Genomic DNA, 17,991 nt, shown 5'->3' on the forward strand with positions numbered 1-17,991 from the left:
AAATTAATTTTAATGTAAAGTACAGGAAATGTGCAATGATGCCTCAGGCTTACATTCCTTCCACTTCTCTCTGTAGGTGAGGCTGGGCTTCTCATTTCCAAAGTCAATGCGAAAAACCCCTTCTTTGGTTACGCTGGCAATAAGAGACACACAGAAAAGAAATTACTCTCTGAGGTATTTAAGAGGGGAGATCTTTATTTCAACACTGGAGATCTAATGGTTCAAGACCATGAAAATTTTCTTTATTTTTGGGACAGGATTGGAGATACCTTCAGGTATAATCATTGTTTCTTTTCACATTTATTCATTAAAAAACATGGACATACATGGTAGGATAGGGTAGGATAGAGTGGGATGGGATGGAATGGAACAGAGCAGAACAGAACAATTTGTTTTCAACAAAAAGTTGGAAAGTGTTCAGTTTATTACTATTGTGTTAAAGTTCATAATGATCTTCAAGTGTATGTTAGTGGCTTGATTTTGTGAAAAGTGTCCTGTGGACCTGGACAGATAATTTCCAGAATGTTTTGTAGGAATTAATACTCTTTGAGCAGCCCTTCCAGTAAACATAGTAACTAGTGATGGTTTTACTGCGAGCAAGTGAATTGTATACTGAGGTGGAGAAAGATGTATCAAATAGTAAAGATTGGTCACATTTTACATGTTCAGATACATATCAAGATTTGAAAACCATTATACCAGATTATGATAAACTTTCATTGTGCTTTATTGTGACAGTCAGTACCCAGTATCATTTGAACTGCAAGCTATTCTAGTGACCAGATCACTATACCAGCATGACAAGTTGGAACAAATTTGAAGTGTTTTAAGATGAAATGAATAGAGTTTGTACTATAGCTAATGTTTTTTAAAGAGGAGGTGTCCATATGGTTAAATTATTTTTTCACGTTTTAGATGGAAAGGGGAGAATGTTGCAACTACAGAAGTTTCTGACGTTATTGTAATGTTGGACTTCATACAAGAAGCAAATGTGTATGGTGTATCTGTGCCAGGTAAAACTTTAGCCGTATGTTTTTCTTCCTTTAGGTAAGTTGCTAGCCCTCATACTCTTTTATTTCATGTTTTAAACCTATGAATCACTCCACATTGAGTCATCTTTTTAATACCTAGCTAAAATGGTGAAAATACTACCAGATTGTGAACGAGACAGTGAATCATGCATTTCTATGTGTATGTGGTGATGTATATTTCTGAAAAGTTATCTTTCCTGAATTTATGATAGCTACATAATCTAAATTCAAGTTTAAAGAGTTATTATATTCACATTCATGGAATGGGCAGGGACACCTCCCACCAGACAAGGCTGCTCACAGCCCCATCTAACCTGGCCTTGAACACTTCCAGGGAGGGGACATCCAAAACTTTCCTGGGCAACCTGTGCCAGTGCTTCCTCACCCTCATCACCATCTGTAAGCAGAAATATTACAAAGCCAAGAAGAATGTGAAAGGAAAGCAAAGAGAAAAATAAATAATTTATTAAGAAAGAGAATACATTAATTTCTTTTTACTACTTTTTTTTGTTTTTAATTTTCATGAGGTCATCTGGGCTTGATTTCTATTCATGCCATATGTTTTTTTTTAAATGCACACTGTGTCTGATTGGGATAGAGATGAATTTCTTTATAGGAGTCTACGGTGCTATGCCTTGCAGTGGTGGCTAAAACCAGTGTTGATTAACTTACCAACACTTGGCTATCTCCAAACAGACCTTGCACAGTATCAAGGCTTTCTCTCTGCAACTGGTATGCTGGAGGTGGGCAATGAGCTGGGAGCAGATGCAGATGGAACAGTGGGACCAAACTGACCACAGGGATATTCCATATCATTTGATGCTGTGCTTAGTAATAAAAGCTTGGGGAAAGGAACAGGGTGAAATGTTTGTGGTTATGATCTTTGCCTTCCCAAACAACCACTGCATGTGCTGAGTAAGGCCTTGCCTTGGAGGAAGTAGCTGAACAGCTGCCTGACAATGGAGAAGAGTGAATGAAGTCTGTGTTTTGCTTTGCTTGTGCATGCAGCTTTTGCTTTCCCTATAAAACTGCCGGTATCTTGATATATGAGTTGTCTTGCTTTCCTTCTATTCCCATCCCGTAGGAGAAGGCAATGTGTGAGAAGCTGGATGAATATTTGCCACGGTGAAACTAGCACAAAATGATAAAAGAGTTTAAAATGTGGGAAAGTTGTCATTTACCTCTAAAGCCACACAACAAAAGAGTTCATAATAAAGAAGACTGATGGAAAATCAGACTCAAAATTATGAGAGCTTCTAATTTCTTATACATTTACCTGCAGATTCCTACACAGCTTAGGCAATTGTCTTGATAATTGTCCTTAAATATAAGGTTTATATAAATATAAATTTATATATAAATAATAATTTATATATACATTTATAAATAAATAAATATTTATATATAAATAAATAATAAATATTTATATATATATAAAAAAATATATATAAATATAATCAAGTTCCTCACAGGTTTTGCAGCATTAGCAGAAAACGTATAGAAAGGAGTCATTAAAAGGTAATGTTGGCAGAATGTCTCTGCTGTTACTACTAGATGATGGTTACAGCGTGAAGTTATTTCTGATTTCTGAAATTAATTTCTTTTCTATTTTACCCATTTTGTTTTTCTTTATACATCCACAGTGCTCTCTTTTTCCAGGCAAATCAGTAAAACGTTCTACTCTCTGTTAACATCATTCAGATCCACAGTTTTAAGATAAGATACTGGCAAGAGAGAAAGGCTAAAACTGAAGACAAGGCAGAAATGGCTAATCTGGGAAAGAGCCTCAGGACTCTTATTTTTGAGAGAAGAATGGTGTTGATGTTTATCCACTTATATTGAATATTGATCATGGGACTCCATTTACTTTTACCTGCCAAACACATTTAGCACATTATTGCTTAACTAATCAGTTGAGTGATCTCCAAATATATGTAATATCAGATAAAATATGAATGTAATCTTTCAGCTTTACTGAAACTCAGAAGATAATATATGACTGTTAGTTTATTAATGCACTACAGCTCTTTTTCATAAGGTTCGTCACTAAAATGTCAACCTTACTGATGTTCCAAAATCCTCAAATTCTCATCTCACTTCTTTTCCTCTAGATTATGAAGGAAAAGCAGGAATGGCCTGTCTTATTTTAAAACAGAATGCATCATTAGACTTGGAGCAAATGTATAAGCAAGTAGTGACCTGTCTACCAAGTTACGCTTGTCCTCTGTTTTTAAGAGTCCAGGTAAGCTATGTAATTGCAGAGTGCATAAAAACACGCGTCATTCGAACACAGAGATGGCTAAGTGGATAACAGAAAGTGCTTGTTCATATAGCACTTGCTTTGTTTTTGAACTGGTCCTATCTGCTGTTTTCATTAATGGAGTCCTGGAAAACAAATGATACAAAGAGTCAATAAAATTTGGAGGCTGTGTTAAAATAGGATGAATTATACAAATGACTAAGGATGGAGGTCATACAAAAGGATTTAGGGAGATTAGAAGGATGAACACAGGGAAGAAAAAGATTCAGATTAGTAAAATGTGAACAATGTCATCTGGAGAAAATAACCTAAAATCCATTTTATGCAGTGGAAATTAGAGAGAAGTAGAGCTAAAGCAGGAGACTGTCCACAATAAATGAAATGTGGTTTGCTGTGTAATATAATGACAAAAGTTAAAGCATCTGAAAAGATACTAGGTAAATTGAAAAGATAAATTAAAAAGGTACACTATTATTTGCAACACCACAATCATAGAACCATAAAACGGTCTGGGTTGGAAGGAGCCTTAAAGCTCATCCAGTTCCAACCCCCCCTGCCATGGGCAGGGACACCTCCCACTGGATCAGGTTGAACAAGGCCTCATCCAACCTGGCCTTGAACACCTCCAGGGATGGGGCAGCCACAGCTTCCCTGGGCAATCTGTGCCTCACCACCCTCATGGTGAAGAATTTCTTCTAATGTCTAATGTAAATTTTAGCTCTTCCAATTTAAAGCCATACCTCCTCATCCTATCACTACACACCATTTTAAAAAGTCCCTCCCCAGCTTTCCAGCAGCCACTTTTAGTACTGGAAGGCCACTATAAGGTCTCCCTGGAGCCTTCTCTTCTCCAGGCTCTTTCCCCAACTCTCTCAGGCTGTCCTCGTATGGGAGGTGCTCCAGCCATCTGCTTATCTTCCTGGACTCCTCTGGACTTGTTCCAACAGTTCCATATCCTTCTTATGCTGGAGGTTCCAGAACTGGACACAAGACTACAAAATCACAGAATTACAGAATCACTAGGTTGGAAAAGACCTCCAGGATCATCGAGTCCAGCCATTCCTATTTGCCTCTAAACCACGACCCTGAGCAGCTCATCCACCCATCTTTTAAACACCTCCAGGGGTGGTGACCCAACCACCTCCCTGGGCAGACTCTGCCAGTGCCCAATGACCCTTTCTGAACCTCCTCCAGCAGAGGTTGAGGCCATTGCCCCTTGTCCTGTCCCCTGACACTTGGGGAAGAGGCCAGCTCCCTCCTCTTTACAACCTCCTTTCTGGTAATTATAGAGAGTAATAAGCACCCCCAAGTCCTTCTCTGCAAGGCAACTCTCAATCATTTATTTCATCCCCCATCATGTATTAAAACGATAGATTGCCCCAACCCAGGTGTAGGGCCTTGCAGTTGGCCTTGTTGAACCTCCTGAGGTTCACACAGCCCCCACTTCTCCAGCTTATCTTGGTCCCTCTGAATGATGTCCTGCCCCAGCATGGCAGCTGCACCACTCACCTTGGTGTCATCTGCAAACTTGCTGAGACTGCACTTGATTTCATTGTTTCTGTCATTGATGAAAATATTAAACAGCACTGGTCTCAGTACAGACCCCTGAGGGACACCACTTGTCATGGATCTCCATCTGGACATCAGCCCATAGACCACTACTCTCTGAATACAACCATCCACCCAATTCCTTATCTGCCAAACAGTCCACCTATCAAATCCATATTTCTCCAATTTAGAGAGAAGGATGTTGTGGGGGATCATGTCAAAGGCTTTGCGGAAGTCCAGATAGATCACATCCACTGGTTTTCCCATGTCTGCTGCTGTCATTACCGCATCATAGGAAGCCATAGGCTTGTGAGGCAATACTTGCACTCTGTGAAGCCACGCTGGCTGTCTCAAATCACCACCCTGTGACCTCACTTGGTCCTGCTGATATAAGTCAGGTTGTCATTGACCTTTTTGACCACATGGGCACACTGCTGTGACTCTGCAGTGAGACAACTGCACAGGAATGCAGAAAGCAGTGGGCTATAATGGTTTTCCACCATGTTCTTCGGATGCAGTTCATAGCAGCTCAAAAGTTCTAGTTTTCCAACATGATGAAACTATAAAGTGTTAACCTTTTATCAAGCAAGATTTTCAAAATCAGTAATTAATGTGAGCAAAAGAATCTCTTCTATAGAATAATAAAACTTTCTCTCTTCTATAGGAAAAAATGGAAATGACTGGAACATTCAAACAACAAAAATTTCGACTGGTAGATGAAGGCTTTAATCCATCTACAATTCCTGATCCTCTTTATTTTTTAGATAATTCCAAAAAAGCGTACGTCTTGTTAACCAAAGAAGTACATGAAATGATCTTGTCTGGGAAAATGAAACTTTAGTTATGCTCATAATAGGCTATTAAGGGACAGTCTATACAAGCTACTCTACGAGGAAACAGTAACGTATTACCAATATTTATACATAGCTATCCATAATAATATTTTGTATACTTGATATTTACATTATGATATGTTTTCTATCTTTCCTAACTTGACCATTATTATTGACTGATTTTTTTAGCTCTTGAGATCAATTTCTAAGTAAATGACCTGTAAACGTGATTGAAATCTATTTTTTCTTGACTTTGGAATATAAGTAATGAGTCTGATAGTTTTTCTTAGTACTAAATGAAACTGAATGATATGTGGTATGGAACAGATTAAAAAATATTCAACATACAAAGATATTGTGACAGAAGTTGTTTCTAGATAGAGAATATATGCCAGTAACATCTTTTTTTTAATATAGTTTACGTATCTTATATACTTCTGAAGATGTATTTTAAGAAATAAAGACTTGACAGGGATTGGAAGAGAAAACAACTTTACTGCAGAGGACATTTCTGATGGATCTGAAGATAAAAGAAAGTTAAGCAGGAGAAAGTCCTCCAGGAAGTTTTATAGTAATATCACTGCTGATATTTTTGTCGTAATCCATACTCTTTCACTTGTTAAACTGGCTGTTTGTAGTGTCAAATTCTGAACACAGAGCAAACTTTCATGAAATGTTTAGCAGCAGATCAACAGCGGACAGAGGAAATGTTCACATTTAATGGGGAAAAATGCTTATATAGCATACAAAGAATTATTACAGCACTTTATGTCATGCATATTGACTGAAAAATATTGTCTTTTCTCCTATTAATGACTCTCAGAGATCATTATTTTATGAGTATAAAATATAGAAGAAATCATAAGATTCTAAATTGTATATTCTAATGCATTGCTTTTTACAACTTTAAAATAAAGTATAAAATTATTTAAACTATGTTCTGTACTTAGTTTGATTTAGGTTTGACTGTGTAAAGTCTGTTTTGTAGTCTGTTTTGATGCACTGCTTGTGCAGTGTCTTCCTCTAATGGATTGTTATACCAGTTTGATCAGCCAGAATGAGTATTGTGGAATACTGAAGGGGCCTGGTCTCTTGAACATTAGGTATCGTAAGTCTCTCTCTTCTGTTGTAACTGAGGTATGAAACCAGGTGCTCATAAAACAGTAGGATGCAACATTTGATTTATGGTATTTAAAACTATTTATGACTACTGAAGGGGTTTAACCACTGAGATGCTACAGGAGCGGGCGGGAAAGAACATGAAGAAAAGGATAGAAAAACAAATGAATACCAAAAGGAAAGAAAAATTGTGGCAGCCAGCTGGTGTTTTTGAGCTCTGCGATATCATTCAGCAGCAGCCAGACTCTTCTAACTCAGCTGTAGGCTTAACCAGCCTACAAATGTTTATTTCCCAGCTGTGACCACTAGAGGAATACAAGATTCTAGCTATTCCCCTGTACTTCCTTAGTGTGACAAAGACAGCCTGGGCAATCCACCTGTTTTCAAAGGCTAGTAAAAGCATCCTGTTCTATGCAATATTTCAAGAGAAAGGATGCTTGTGACAGCAAGAAAATAATAAACAGAAAATCTACAGAACCATAGGGTCTGTATTTCCCAAAGGAAAGACAGAATATTGTTTTCAATCCAATAGTTTTCTTTTTCTTAGCCAGTAGGTCAGGTGCCAGCAGATGCACAGAACCATCTTGCAGAAAAGTGTTGCATTTCCCATGAATATCTAGATTGTTGAACTGGCACTGAAGTTAGACTAAATGACAATGATATTCATTTCAAACATCAGGAAAAACCTTCCTTTCAGAAAGAGAAAATATTTGGACCAACCTGTTTGTATCCTCCTGTCAAACCTAGGTCACCATGTGGAATGGATGAGGGATGAGGGCTTGATTGTTGCTGCATGGTTATGACCCAGTATTTGCCTTGGAAGTTTCATTTCATATAACAGGGAAAACGAAGCATCTGAGGATGGATGGGATGTGGATGGGGAGCTGCACTGCTAATCTTATGTATTAGAATGGTGGAATGGTTTGGCTTAGAAGGGACCTTAAAGCCCATCCAGTCCCACCCCCACTGCCATGGACAGGGACACCTCCCAGTTGATCAGGTTGCTCCAAGCCCCATCTAACCTGGCCTTGAACACCTCCAGGGAAGGGGCAGCCATGGCTTCTCTGGGCAACCTGGGCCAGGACCTCCCCGCCCTCACAGGAAAACATTTATTTCCAATATCTCACAAAAATCTCCCCTCTTTCATCTTAAAACCATCCTCCTTCATTCTTTCCCTGAACTCACTGATCAAGAGCCCCTTCCCAGCTATTCTGTATACCCCTTTCAGTACTGGAAGGATGCTCTAATTTCTCCCTCCTCTACTCCAGGCTGAACAACCCCAACTACCTCAGCCTGTCCTCATAGCAGAGATGCTCGATCCCTCTGATCATCTCAGTGGCCTTCTCTTTACTTGCTCCAAGAGATCCATGTCCTTCCTGTGTTGAGGATTCCAGGTGGGGACTTCAGGTGGGAGTCTCACCGGAGCACAGTAGATGTGCAGAAATCACCTCCCTTGACCTCCTGTTCACACTGCTTTGGACGCAGCCCAGGATAGGGTTGACCTTCAGGGCTGCAAGTGCACATTGGCACCTCATGCTGAGCTGCTTAAATAAAGAAGAGAGATATATATTTAAATAAATAAAGGTAATTATTTTTTAGTTTTATCATCTTTTCCTGTGCCAGTGGGGATAGCTAATGATGGAAACAGTGTTTATTTTAAAAAATGAGATTTAAACTATCATTTAGGGAAGGTAAAATTCTGCAAGGGTAAACATATATACATTCTCTTGTCCTAGTGAATCACGTACAGTTAGCACAGTTATAGTGAATTAGTGTTCATAAATCTTTCTCAGGATTCTCAGGAAATGGTAAAAAAATACAGAGTTTCCAAGCAGATCAGGAATTTTTTCCTCTTCGTCCTAGTCTAGTATATACAGCTTTTCAAGAAATGAAGCAATTAAATTGTCCCTCAGACTTTCAACATCTTTCCCATACCTGTAACAGCCTCCATTAAGAACATATTTCATCTGGACTATGAATTCCCTGCAGATGGCATACAGAAAATGTCTTCTACTCTTGTTTGCAGTCTTGTTGGCATTTTTAAAATTAAAAAAATACCGAGTAGTTATGGAAGGAAAGACACACCCCCCTCTAATTTTTTTTTTTTTTTAAAAAAAGGAACGATTCATTTTCAGTATCCTGTGCCCAACTAACAATGCAACCACTAATCTGCTGTACATTCACACACAGAGCAGAAATTGTAAGACAAATATCAGTATTTACAAAACTTATTCATTAAGTCAAAACTAATTTCAAGCAAATAATGGTGTGGCCAGCAGGAGCACGGAAGTGATTGTTCCCCTGTAACTTGGTGCTGGTGAGGCCACACCTCAAATCCTGGGCTCAGTTTTGGGCCCTTCACTTCATGAAAGATGTTGAGAGCCTGGATCATGTCCAGAGAAGGGCAATGAAGCTGGGGAAGGGTCTGGACCACAGGGATTCAGGGAGCGGCTGAGAAACTGGGGTTGTTTAGCCTGGAGAAGAAGAGGCTGAGGGGAGACCTTATCACTCTTTAAAGCTCCCTGAAGGAGGTTGTAGCGAGGTGGGTGTTGATCTCTTCTCCCAAGTAATAAGTGACAGGATGAGAGGAAGTGGGCTCAAATTGTACCAGGGTAGGTTTAGATTGGATATCAGGAAAAGTTTCTTTACTGAAAGAGCAATGAAACATTGGAACAGGCTGCCCAGGGCAGTGATGGAGTCACCTTCCTTGGAAGTGTTCAAGAAACATGTAGATGTGGCAATCTGGAACATAGTTTAGTAGGCACGGTGGTGTTGAGCTCACGGTTGGACTGATGAGCTTAGAGGTCTTTTCAAACCTGCATGATTCTTTGACTCTAAGATTCTAATGTTCTGTTTAAAATTTGCTATCTCTAAAAATGCTATGTTTAGTAAAATTAGAGGCCATGATTCAGCACACAGACAAAGAAAGTTGCACCTGAATACCAGTAATTTTAGGAATAAATTTAGTGTGAGGTATTTTATTTAGCAATACTGTCAATAACTGACAGCATAGTCTGATGATTAACTTCACCATAAGGGTAACTTCATAAGATCACTGTGCTCTAGTGTTCAGGACATAGTATCTTACACATTATATCCTTAATTACAGAAATAGATTATATGATATAGACGCCAATACTAGTTTTAAATGAAGTAAGTAATTATCACTACCAAATCCACAAGTTCTCTACAGTCTGCAGATCTTCTGCCAGAATAGTCATCATTCAGTTTCTCCAAAGCCTGCGCCAGACACAGTTCAGATCAAATGATCAAGAATAGCTTTTTATACTGTGTCCAAAACTGCACCCAGTACTCAAGGTGGGTTGCACCAGTGCAGATTAGAGCAGGATAATCACCCTCGACCAGCTGGCAATGCTGTGCTGGATGCACCCCAGGACACAGTTGCCCTCTTGGCTGCCAGGGCACTGCTGGCTCATGTTCAACTTGCCATCGACCAGAACAGATCCCTTCCCACAGAGCTGCTCTCAAGCCTCTTGCTCCCCAGTCTGTATGGACAGCCAGGGTTGCTGTCTTCCAGAAGCAAAATCCAGCATTTGCCCTTGTTAAACTCTATGCAGTTGGCGATTGCCTAGCTCTCTAGTTTGTCCAGATCTCTCTGCAAGGCCGCTCTGCCCTCAAAAGTGTCAACAGCTCCCCCTAATTCTGTCATCCACAAGCTTAGTTATTAAACCTTCAAGTCCTGCACCCAGGTAATTTATGAAGACATTAAAGAATGCTGGCCCTACGATGGATCCCTGAGGAATCCTCCTAGTGACTGGTCACCAGCCTGATGCAACCCCATCCACTGTGACCCTTTTAGCCTAACCCATCAGACAACTGCTCACACACTGCATCATGCATTTAACCAGCTGCACGCTGGACATTTTGCTCAGGAGGAGACTGTGGCAGACAGCATTGACAGGTTTAATGAAATCCAGACAGATTACATCAACTGGCTTCCCTTGGTCACCTATGTGAGTGGCCTTGTCATAGAAAGAAATTAAGTTTGTTAAGCAGGACCTTCTCGTCATGAACCTGTTCTGGCTGATATATCCCAAAGTAGTCACTGCAATTTAGAAAACTGGAGGTGATTAAGAAAATCAGATGGAGTGAGATACAGGGAGGAAAGAGAAGGTTTCAAACCCCTTATCATCTTCCGATACAGACTAGAACTTACTCCTAGCTTTGTAAAGTTTCATTAAAAAGTGTGATGAAGACCTTAGCCTCTGAAAATTCTTCTAAAAACTATAATCCAAAACATTAGCTATGAAAATTTGGACTGTTCTCTAGATTGGTAAGTGCATCCACGTAATAATGGAAATCAAAATCTTGGATACAAAGAGACTAGTAGCATATTGTTTTGGAAAATTCTGGATTAAATTCCAAGGGTTGTGGCACATTGTAAAGTCTTACTACTTGGAGCCCTTCCACCTTCTACCATATTCTTTATTGTTTTAAACATATGTATAGCTTTACATATATCTAAATGTATATCATCTATATCGGTATTTATATCAGCAGATAATAAAAGAGATCTAAGTTTCTGCTTCATTTGAAGCCATCACACTTAAGAGCAAATGTTGCTCATCTTTGAAGCTGGAGAGCTGAAGGAAATGGAGTTGCTGCAGGCATCGTTTCAGTGCCCAGCTCAAGATCTCAAATGCTTAGTGAAGTTCACAGACACCGCATTGGATGACAGGCCTTAAAAAATGTAAGGGGAGAGTTATATGCCTGAGAACAGGACCCACAAAAGTCAGTTCAAAGAGCAAGAACTGCCTAAATCGACTAGTGGCAAACATGGAGAAGAGGATTATGTCTTAAACCCCTATCCTGCCAGCATGAAGGAATTTAATTCTCATTTGCTGGGAGGGCAGAGATATTTGAGCTCTCTCCTGGAATTAGACAAAATCAAATTTGTTGCAAATGCTTGTAATTCTACAGATTGTCAGCAAAAAGATAAACATATGCATTCAGCTTGGTTGCTGTCCAAGAATTTCATTAGAATTATACATAAATGGCAGAAGAGGAAATTCGTTATTGATGGAATGTGAAAGCATTGTACTTGGTCATACAGCACTGCAGTAACAAAGCCATATTCTGTCATAAAATGCAGAATATCTCTTTTGGAGTAAAGTAATATGATTCCATTTCCATTTTGATGGCCAGTAAAATCCAATTTCTAGGAAAAGAAGCTTACATCTACCCAAATACCTGTAATCTGCCATTAACAAACTGGTTTTGTTGGGAAATTTGTAGTTTGAAACAACAGTAAGTACCATCCCATTGTCTTAGTCCATTTTTATACTAGCATATCTGCTACAGGGAAGAAACCCTATGCCATTTGTCAGGTATATTAAGAACTGGCTTTAGGTAGTAAGTTTTCTCCAGATCTGCAGATTATTCTTGGCTTCCTCTTGTGCTACATTAAAAATAAATACTTTTGAGATCAGTCACATTGTCCGGCTTGCTCATAACATTAACAAAAAGAAGACCTTCCTAACCAAAATGCTGATTTAAATGCTGTAGTCTGTATTTTTCTTGAAACTCTCTATGTGCTGTTCGGTACAAATATTGGTGGTCTTAGACAATATGACTGAGTTAAGATAATCTCTGCCTTGCTTTGGCAAAGACCATTGTCATGAAGGGAGTTTCTAAAATCTGTTTCTAGAGAAAAAGAGTTACCAGGACTGAATGAGGACCCTCAGTAAATTACCAGTAGCTTTTTCAGATGAGTCAGTATTTACACAACCAGGCAGTGGACAGCAATTACCCTCCTGTCAGCTGCACTGTACGTGTTTTGTTGGCATTTCCCATAATTACATTCAGAACCTGTAAATTCAGTGATATACAGATCTTAAGTGGCAAACATTCTTTACACATCCTATAAGTCACAGTATCTTGCCTTCTGTCCCCACAATCTTGTCTCTGTCAGATAAATAAGGTTGTTAAATATTGTTAGTACAGGAGCTGGCCGAACCTTGAAACTGTAGAGTGAAATCAACTGAAGCAACATGCTACACAGCATAGGGCTTGTTGCATTCAATAAAATATTAAAACATAAATGTATGACTCATGTTGATGTCATTCTGTTGAAAAAATAGTCCTACGTTGATGTTTCTTGAGCTGCAAGAGAATTATTTGCTGTGACATTAAGACAGGAGTCACCCAGAAGCAGTTTATTTGAAATAATTACTTCCAGTTTCCAAAATTGCAAGATCTTTTAACCTTACCACAAGCTTTTGCTGAACACTTAGAATACGCATTACAACTGCTGATTCACACATGTGGCAGCTGTAGGTCATCACGGAACTCCTCTCCATGTAAATTCTTACAGTGGCTAGGGCATTGCACCTAGCAACACAGATGGCTCAAAGCCATTTTCCTGCTGTCGGCACTGGAGTTCTGCTTTCCTTTTCTTTTTCTAAACCCTTTTCTAAATAATGCATATGGAAACTCCATTTTGAATAAGCCTCCAAGGATTATTAGGAAAAATCTAAAGGATTTTAGGTATCGAAACTCTTAGTAACGCTGCCAATGCCGGTCAACTGAATCCACTGAAAACACAAAGGGAATAATTTCAGCCCTACATATTCCACTGCATCACCTTTATTAATAAAACTTGGTTCAAACTACTGATGTTTTAGCTCTGTTCATTTTACAGCGCATAGTCAGAAAACAGTCACACAAACCCTACACCTAGCAAGAGAAATCCCCCAAAGACAAAGAACTTCAAGGAAAAGCAAAAGCACCTTTTTCTATTTTTTTTGCTTCAGCTTTTTTTCATCTTTTGCTTTTCTTTCGGTGCTACAGCACTAAAGACCAACTCAGAAAACTATTACGTTACTATTAAATGTCTCAGACACATTTATGTTTTTGATTGCAAAACTGGGAAATTACCCCTCAGCTTCACTCTTAAGAATATAATTTATTAATTGTGCAGGTGTCACCAGACATGAAGTGATGATGAGGCTATTCATTCCAGTCTCCCCAAAATATTGACAATAGATTCTAACTAAAAATACCTGTGCTCTGGTCCTCTTCTTTCTCCTGTATTGTGTTATTCCATTAAAAAAAGAAAGAAAAAAAAAGAGAGAGAAATAAAAAAAGAAAAGGTTTCTTAATTTTAAGGAAATGGGAGGAAAAGTATAATTCTTTAGTTAATGCAAAATCACTCATGGATTAAGGATTCCTGGAATTAAACCTATGAATCTCCTGAGAAACAAGAACCACATTTCATTCAGTAGCTACTAATGCAGAAGTTTGTCAGGCAGATGTTCCAAATGACAGTAATCAAGTTAGAAAGCTTTTGCAAGAGCTCTTGAGTTTGTAAATTACATCCTCAAAATAAAATATTTAGAACTGGGAAACTGAGGACTGGAAAGATTGGTTTTAAAATAGATATGATGGAGATGAATGCTGATAGTGAAAGAGCAGACAGAAGATACTGTTTTTCTCCTTAACATTCTCTAATAGTTTCCTCTGTGTTATAGTTTGCTGATAGATCTCTTAAGAGTGGAACTACACTTCCCAGTGTAGGTTAGAAAGCATGTCAAAGAGGGAAGCCTCTCAAAAGAAAAAGTAAAGGCAAAATGTGATAGAAACACCTTGTTGATTTGCTAGTCACATGGAGAAAGGAGCAGACAGGACAAGAACTTGGTTGTATTTAAATTAATACTATTGAGTTTATCTCTAAATAATCTCTTTGTGTTTTTAAAGGCTAACTTGGTTAGCCAGTGATTTCCCTGCCAAAGCTAGGCTTCATGTGCACCACAATTACAGATCTCACATCAAAACCCTGCCTGCACCAACAGGCTCTGCAAGCTGCGCCCCTGGGGTTTGGCTGCCTGTGCTGGTGGCCAGCCCTGGCACGCTGCAGCTGGTGCGGATTGCACCAGGCTGCTGGGGAAGAGCTGAGGGTGCCTCACCTTCCTGTTTCTGCCAGGGATCTGCTTCTAACCCTAGGGCTTTTAGCTATGTTAAAGGAATCACTGAACACAGATAGCTGCCTTCTCTCTGGCAACCAATGATAGGACTTGAGGGAATGGCAGGAAGATGTGCCAGGGGAGAGTTAGGGTGGAGGTTTTAGGAAAAGGTTCTTCACTCAGGGGGTGGTGGAGCACTGGAACAGCTCCCGAGGGAAGCAGTCACAGCACTAAGCCTGGCAATATTTCAGAAACATTTGGACAATGCCCTCAGACACGTGGTGTGAATGTAGGGGTTGTTCTATGCAGAGACAGGAGCTGGACTTGATGATCCTTATAAGTCCCTTCCAACTCAGAACATTCTATGATTCTATAACTCTAAGCTTGGCATGCTGTCCTTGCTTTCCTGGCTTGACCTTGGATTTGCCTCATTGCTAGAAATTTGGCTGTTCCTGAGCTACTCTGCCTTTCTGATCTGACTGCTGCAGGTCTATGTCCTTGATGGTGAAAGAGTTGCCTCCAGCTGGCTTGCTGACGTTCCCTGTTCCCTGGGAAATGTTTCCCTGGTGGAACAGCCCACTTGTACTGAGCAAACCCTTCACACGTATTCAGTTATTTCTAGGCTTCTGAAACAGACAGCTCAGAGCGTTTTGCAGCCCATAGAGACATGTGAATTCTGGAAAACAGTGCTAGTTACTGTTCCTTGAGGCTTCTTTTAATTTAAATACTTCTGTTGGCTGAATTTAATGTCTTCAAGGAGATGACTAAGAAGAACTATGCAAAACCGGAGAAGAAAAGACAGTTCTTGTGAGCTCAGTTCTGTTCTGTTCTGTTCTGAGAATGTGAAAACAGGGATGATTTCAACTCATGTTCAATACCTGAAGAATTGTTTCGACATTTTGAGTGTTAAAATACATCAAATGCTTTCCATTAACTACTGCCTTAATTATTACAAAAAGGTCATACATTTTGCAATTAGAAGCGAAGTAGATCTTAACTTAATAAAATAGTGTTTGCCTAAAAAAAATTAATACCATTTGTTATTCCATGCACATCAGTTACAGAGACAAACCAGAGAGTACAGTTCAAGAAACTGAACTACTCTCATTTGTGGAAAAAGTGTCACATGCTGCCAAAAGCCCCTGAGCACAATATACATCTTCCAGCATGGAGCAGGCTACTGCAGTGTACTGAAGGGGAGAGAACAGTTGTTCTGCAAGGAGCTAGGCATCTCACCACAACTCTTCTCTTCCACCTCTAACCTGCTTTCTCTTCGATCTTCCTTCCTGCTGAGGGAAACCCATCCTCCAGGCTGATGGGATGCTTTAGCACCCCTGTAAGTCACAGGTGAACCTCCATACATTCACGGCTTGCACGCTCTTCACAAATGACTGCTTAGAAACCTTGGCTATCCTACAATTAGCAGCTATATATACAAGCTTCCATCAACTATTAGATATTAGTAACGTGAACACAAATGTACACATTTAACACAGCTGTTGAGCAAAAATGCAAAAGCCGTGATAGCTGGGGACAAAGGCAGGATGCCAAAGCAAGAATGCGATGATGCAGAGTGTACTGGCAGAGATGGCAACAAAACTGGGAACAAGATGAACTGGCAGCCTCTCATTTGTGAATAAACAGCTCATTTGCAGGAAAAAACATGTTCACAGTTTGGAAAAACTGGTTACACGGGGAACCTAGGCTTGTCTGATAGCTCCCTTGATCTTTGTCTAACCAAGTAGATAAACTGGAAATGTCCATAACATAAATATCGAGGGAGGTGATTTGCCCCATCTACTGTTCTCTCATGAGACCACACTTGGAGTACTGTGCCCAGTTCTGGAATCCCCAGCATAAGAAGCATATGGAGCTGTTGAAACAGGTCCAGAGGAGGCCATGAAGATGATATGAGAGCTGTGCTGGAGCACCTCTGCTATGAGGACAGGCTGAGAGAGTTGGGCTTGTTCAGCCTGGAGAAGAGAAGGCTCCAGGGAGAACTTATAGTGACCTTCCAGTACCTGAAGGGGCTACAGGAAAGCTGGGGATGGAGTTTTTACAAGGCATGTAGTGATAGGATGATGGGGAATGGATTTAACTTGGAAGGGGGAAGATTTAGATTAGACGTTAGAAAGACATTTTTCACGATGAGGTTGGTGAGACACTGGCACGGGTCACCCAGAGAAGTCATGGATGCCCCTTCCCTGGAAGTGTTCAAGGACAAGTTGGATGGGGCTTTGAGCAATGTGATCCCTTGGGAGGTGCCCCTGCAGGAGGGGTGGAACTGGATGAACTTTAAGGTCCCTTCCAACATAAACCATTTTATGATAACAACCAACAGCATGAATGGAGAGAAAAAGGTGCCACTTCGGACATGCGACTACATAAAAGATATTGCCTGCTGAGTAGTGCATTAACTCGTCCATGTATGACAGCAAAAGGTTTGTTGAGATTGTTGAAATTCTACAGATCCCCCCAATGAAACTGTTTATAAAACATTTCTGCCTTAGAAACAAAACTAAAAAAAACTAATGAAGTGAATTCTGTATATATGACAGGATTATAGTAACTGGAAGAGTTTTGATGAGCTGGAGAGAAACTACACAACCCAAAGAAGGACTTGCATAGAGAGTTCTTTCTAGAGTAGCCTATGACTAATGTAAATTTAATCCAAATATGTGCTAGTCATCAAATATGTAAAAATAAACTGTGGGTCAAGCAAAAGGCACAGTATAGATAACTCTCAAAACAGTCTTCACTATGTCAACGGGTGTCCCAAAATTTCTTGATTAAAATGAAAACTTAAGTAGAAACATTAAATAACCCACAAAACCTAATGCACATGAAGATGATGCAAGAGTGGCTGCCAGAGGTGCAGATCAATTATATCATAAAGCAAACGCTGTAATTTTTCAGGTTCACTAACCTTCAGTCAACGAAATGGATTCTACGAGGCATGACTTAACATCCCTACCACTGTTACTAGCCAGCTTGAAGACAGGGGATGAAAAAAACCCTCTCCTATTTGGTGAGATTCTGTCTGACTGGCTAAGGATACATTTGTTCAATGACATTAACAAGTTTTTAAAACATTTTGGTAATAAACTTATCTTAAAAGGAAACTTGAATGAAATTTGGGACCAGCTACTGTTTTAATTCCAAGTAATTCTGTGCCCTAAAAATATACTTTGAAAATACCTGACCTTGAAGAAATAATTGCTAAACTTTTACAAGTTTTTCTGTTGTATTTTGTGATTTAGACAAAGGTAAGAGATAAT

The 17,991-nt window shown here is 39.5% G+C and overlaps 2 protein-coding genes across 2 annotated transcripts in view; both read left to right on the forward strand.

Annotated features, from left to right (window-relative positions):
• The window catches only part of SLC27A6 (solute carrier family 27 member 6), a 42,893-nt gene extending 36,895 nt beyond the window's left edge, over positions 1-5,998 (forward strand). The window contains exons 7-10 of the mRNA XM_069880385.1: positions 77-275; positions 916-1,013; positions 3,143-3,273; positions 5,504-5,998. Coding sequence (XP_069736486.1) covers positions 77-275; positions 916-1,013; positions 3,143-3,273; positions 5,504-5,680 — 605 coding nt within the window. The 3' untranslated portion in view covers positions 5,681-5,998. The remainder of the gene's footprint in view (positions 1-76; positions 276-915; positions 1,014-3,142; positions 3,274-5,503) is intronic.
• The window catches only part of CCNH (cyclin H), a 264,197-nt gene that overhangs the window by 214,414 nt on the left and 31,792 nt on the right, over positions 1-17,991 (forward strand). The window lies entirely within an intron of this gene.

Source organism: Phaenicophaeus curvirostris, chromosome Z, assembly GCF_032191515.1.
Source record: "Phaenicophaeus curvirostris isolate KB17595 chromosome Z, BPBGC_Pcur_1.0, whole genome shotgun sequence".
In the NCBI taxonomy this organism is placed as follows: domain Eukaryota; kingdom Metazoa; phylum Chordata; class Aves; order Cuculiformes; family Cuculidae; genus Phaenicophaeus; species Phaenicophaeus curvirostris.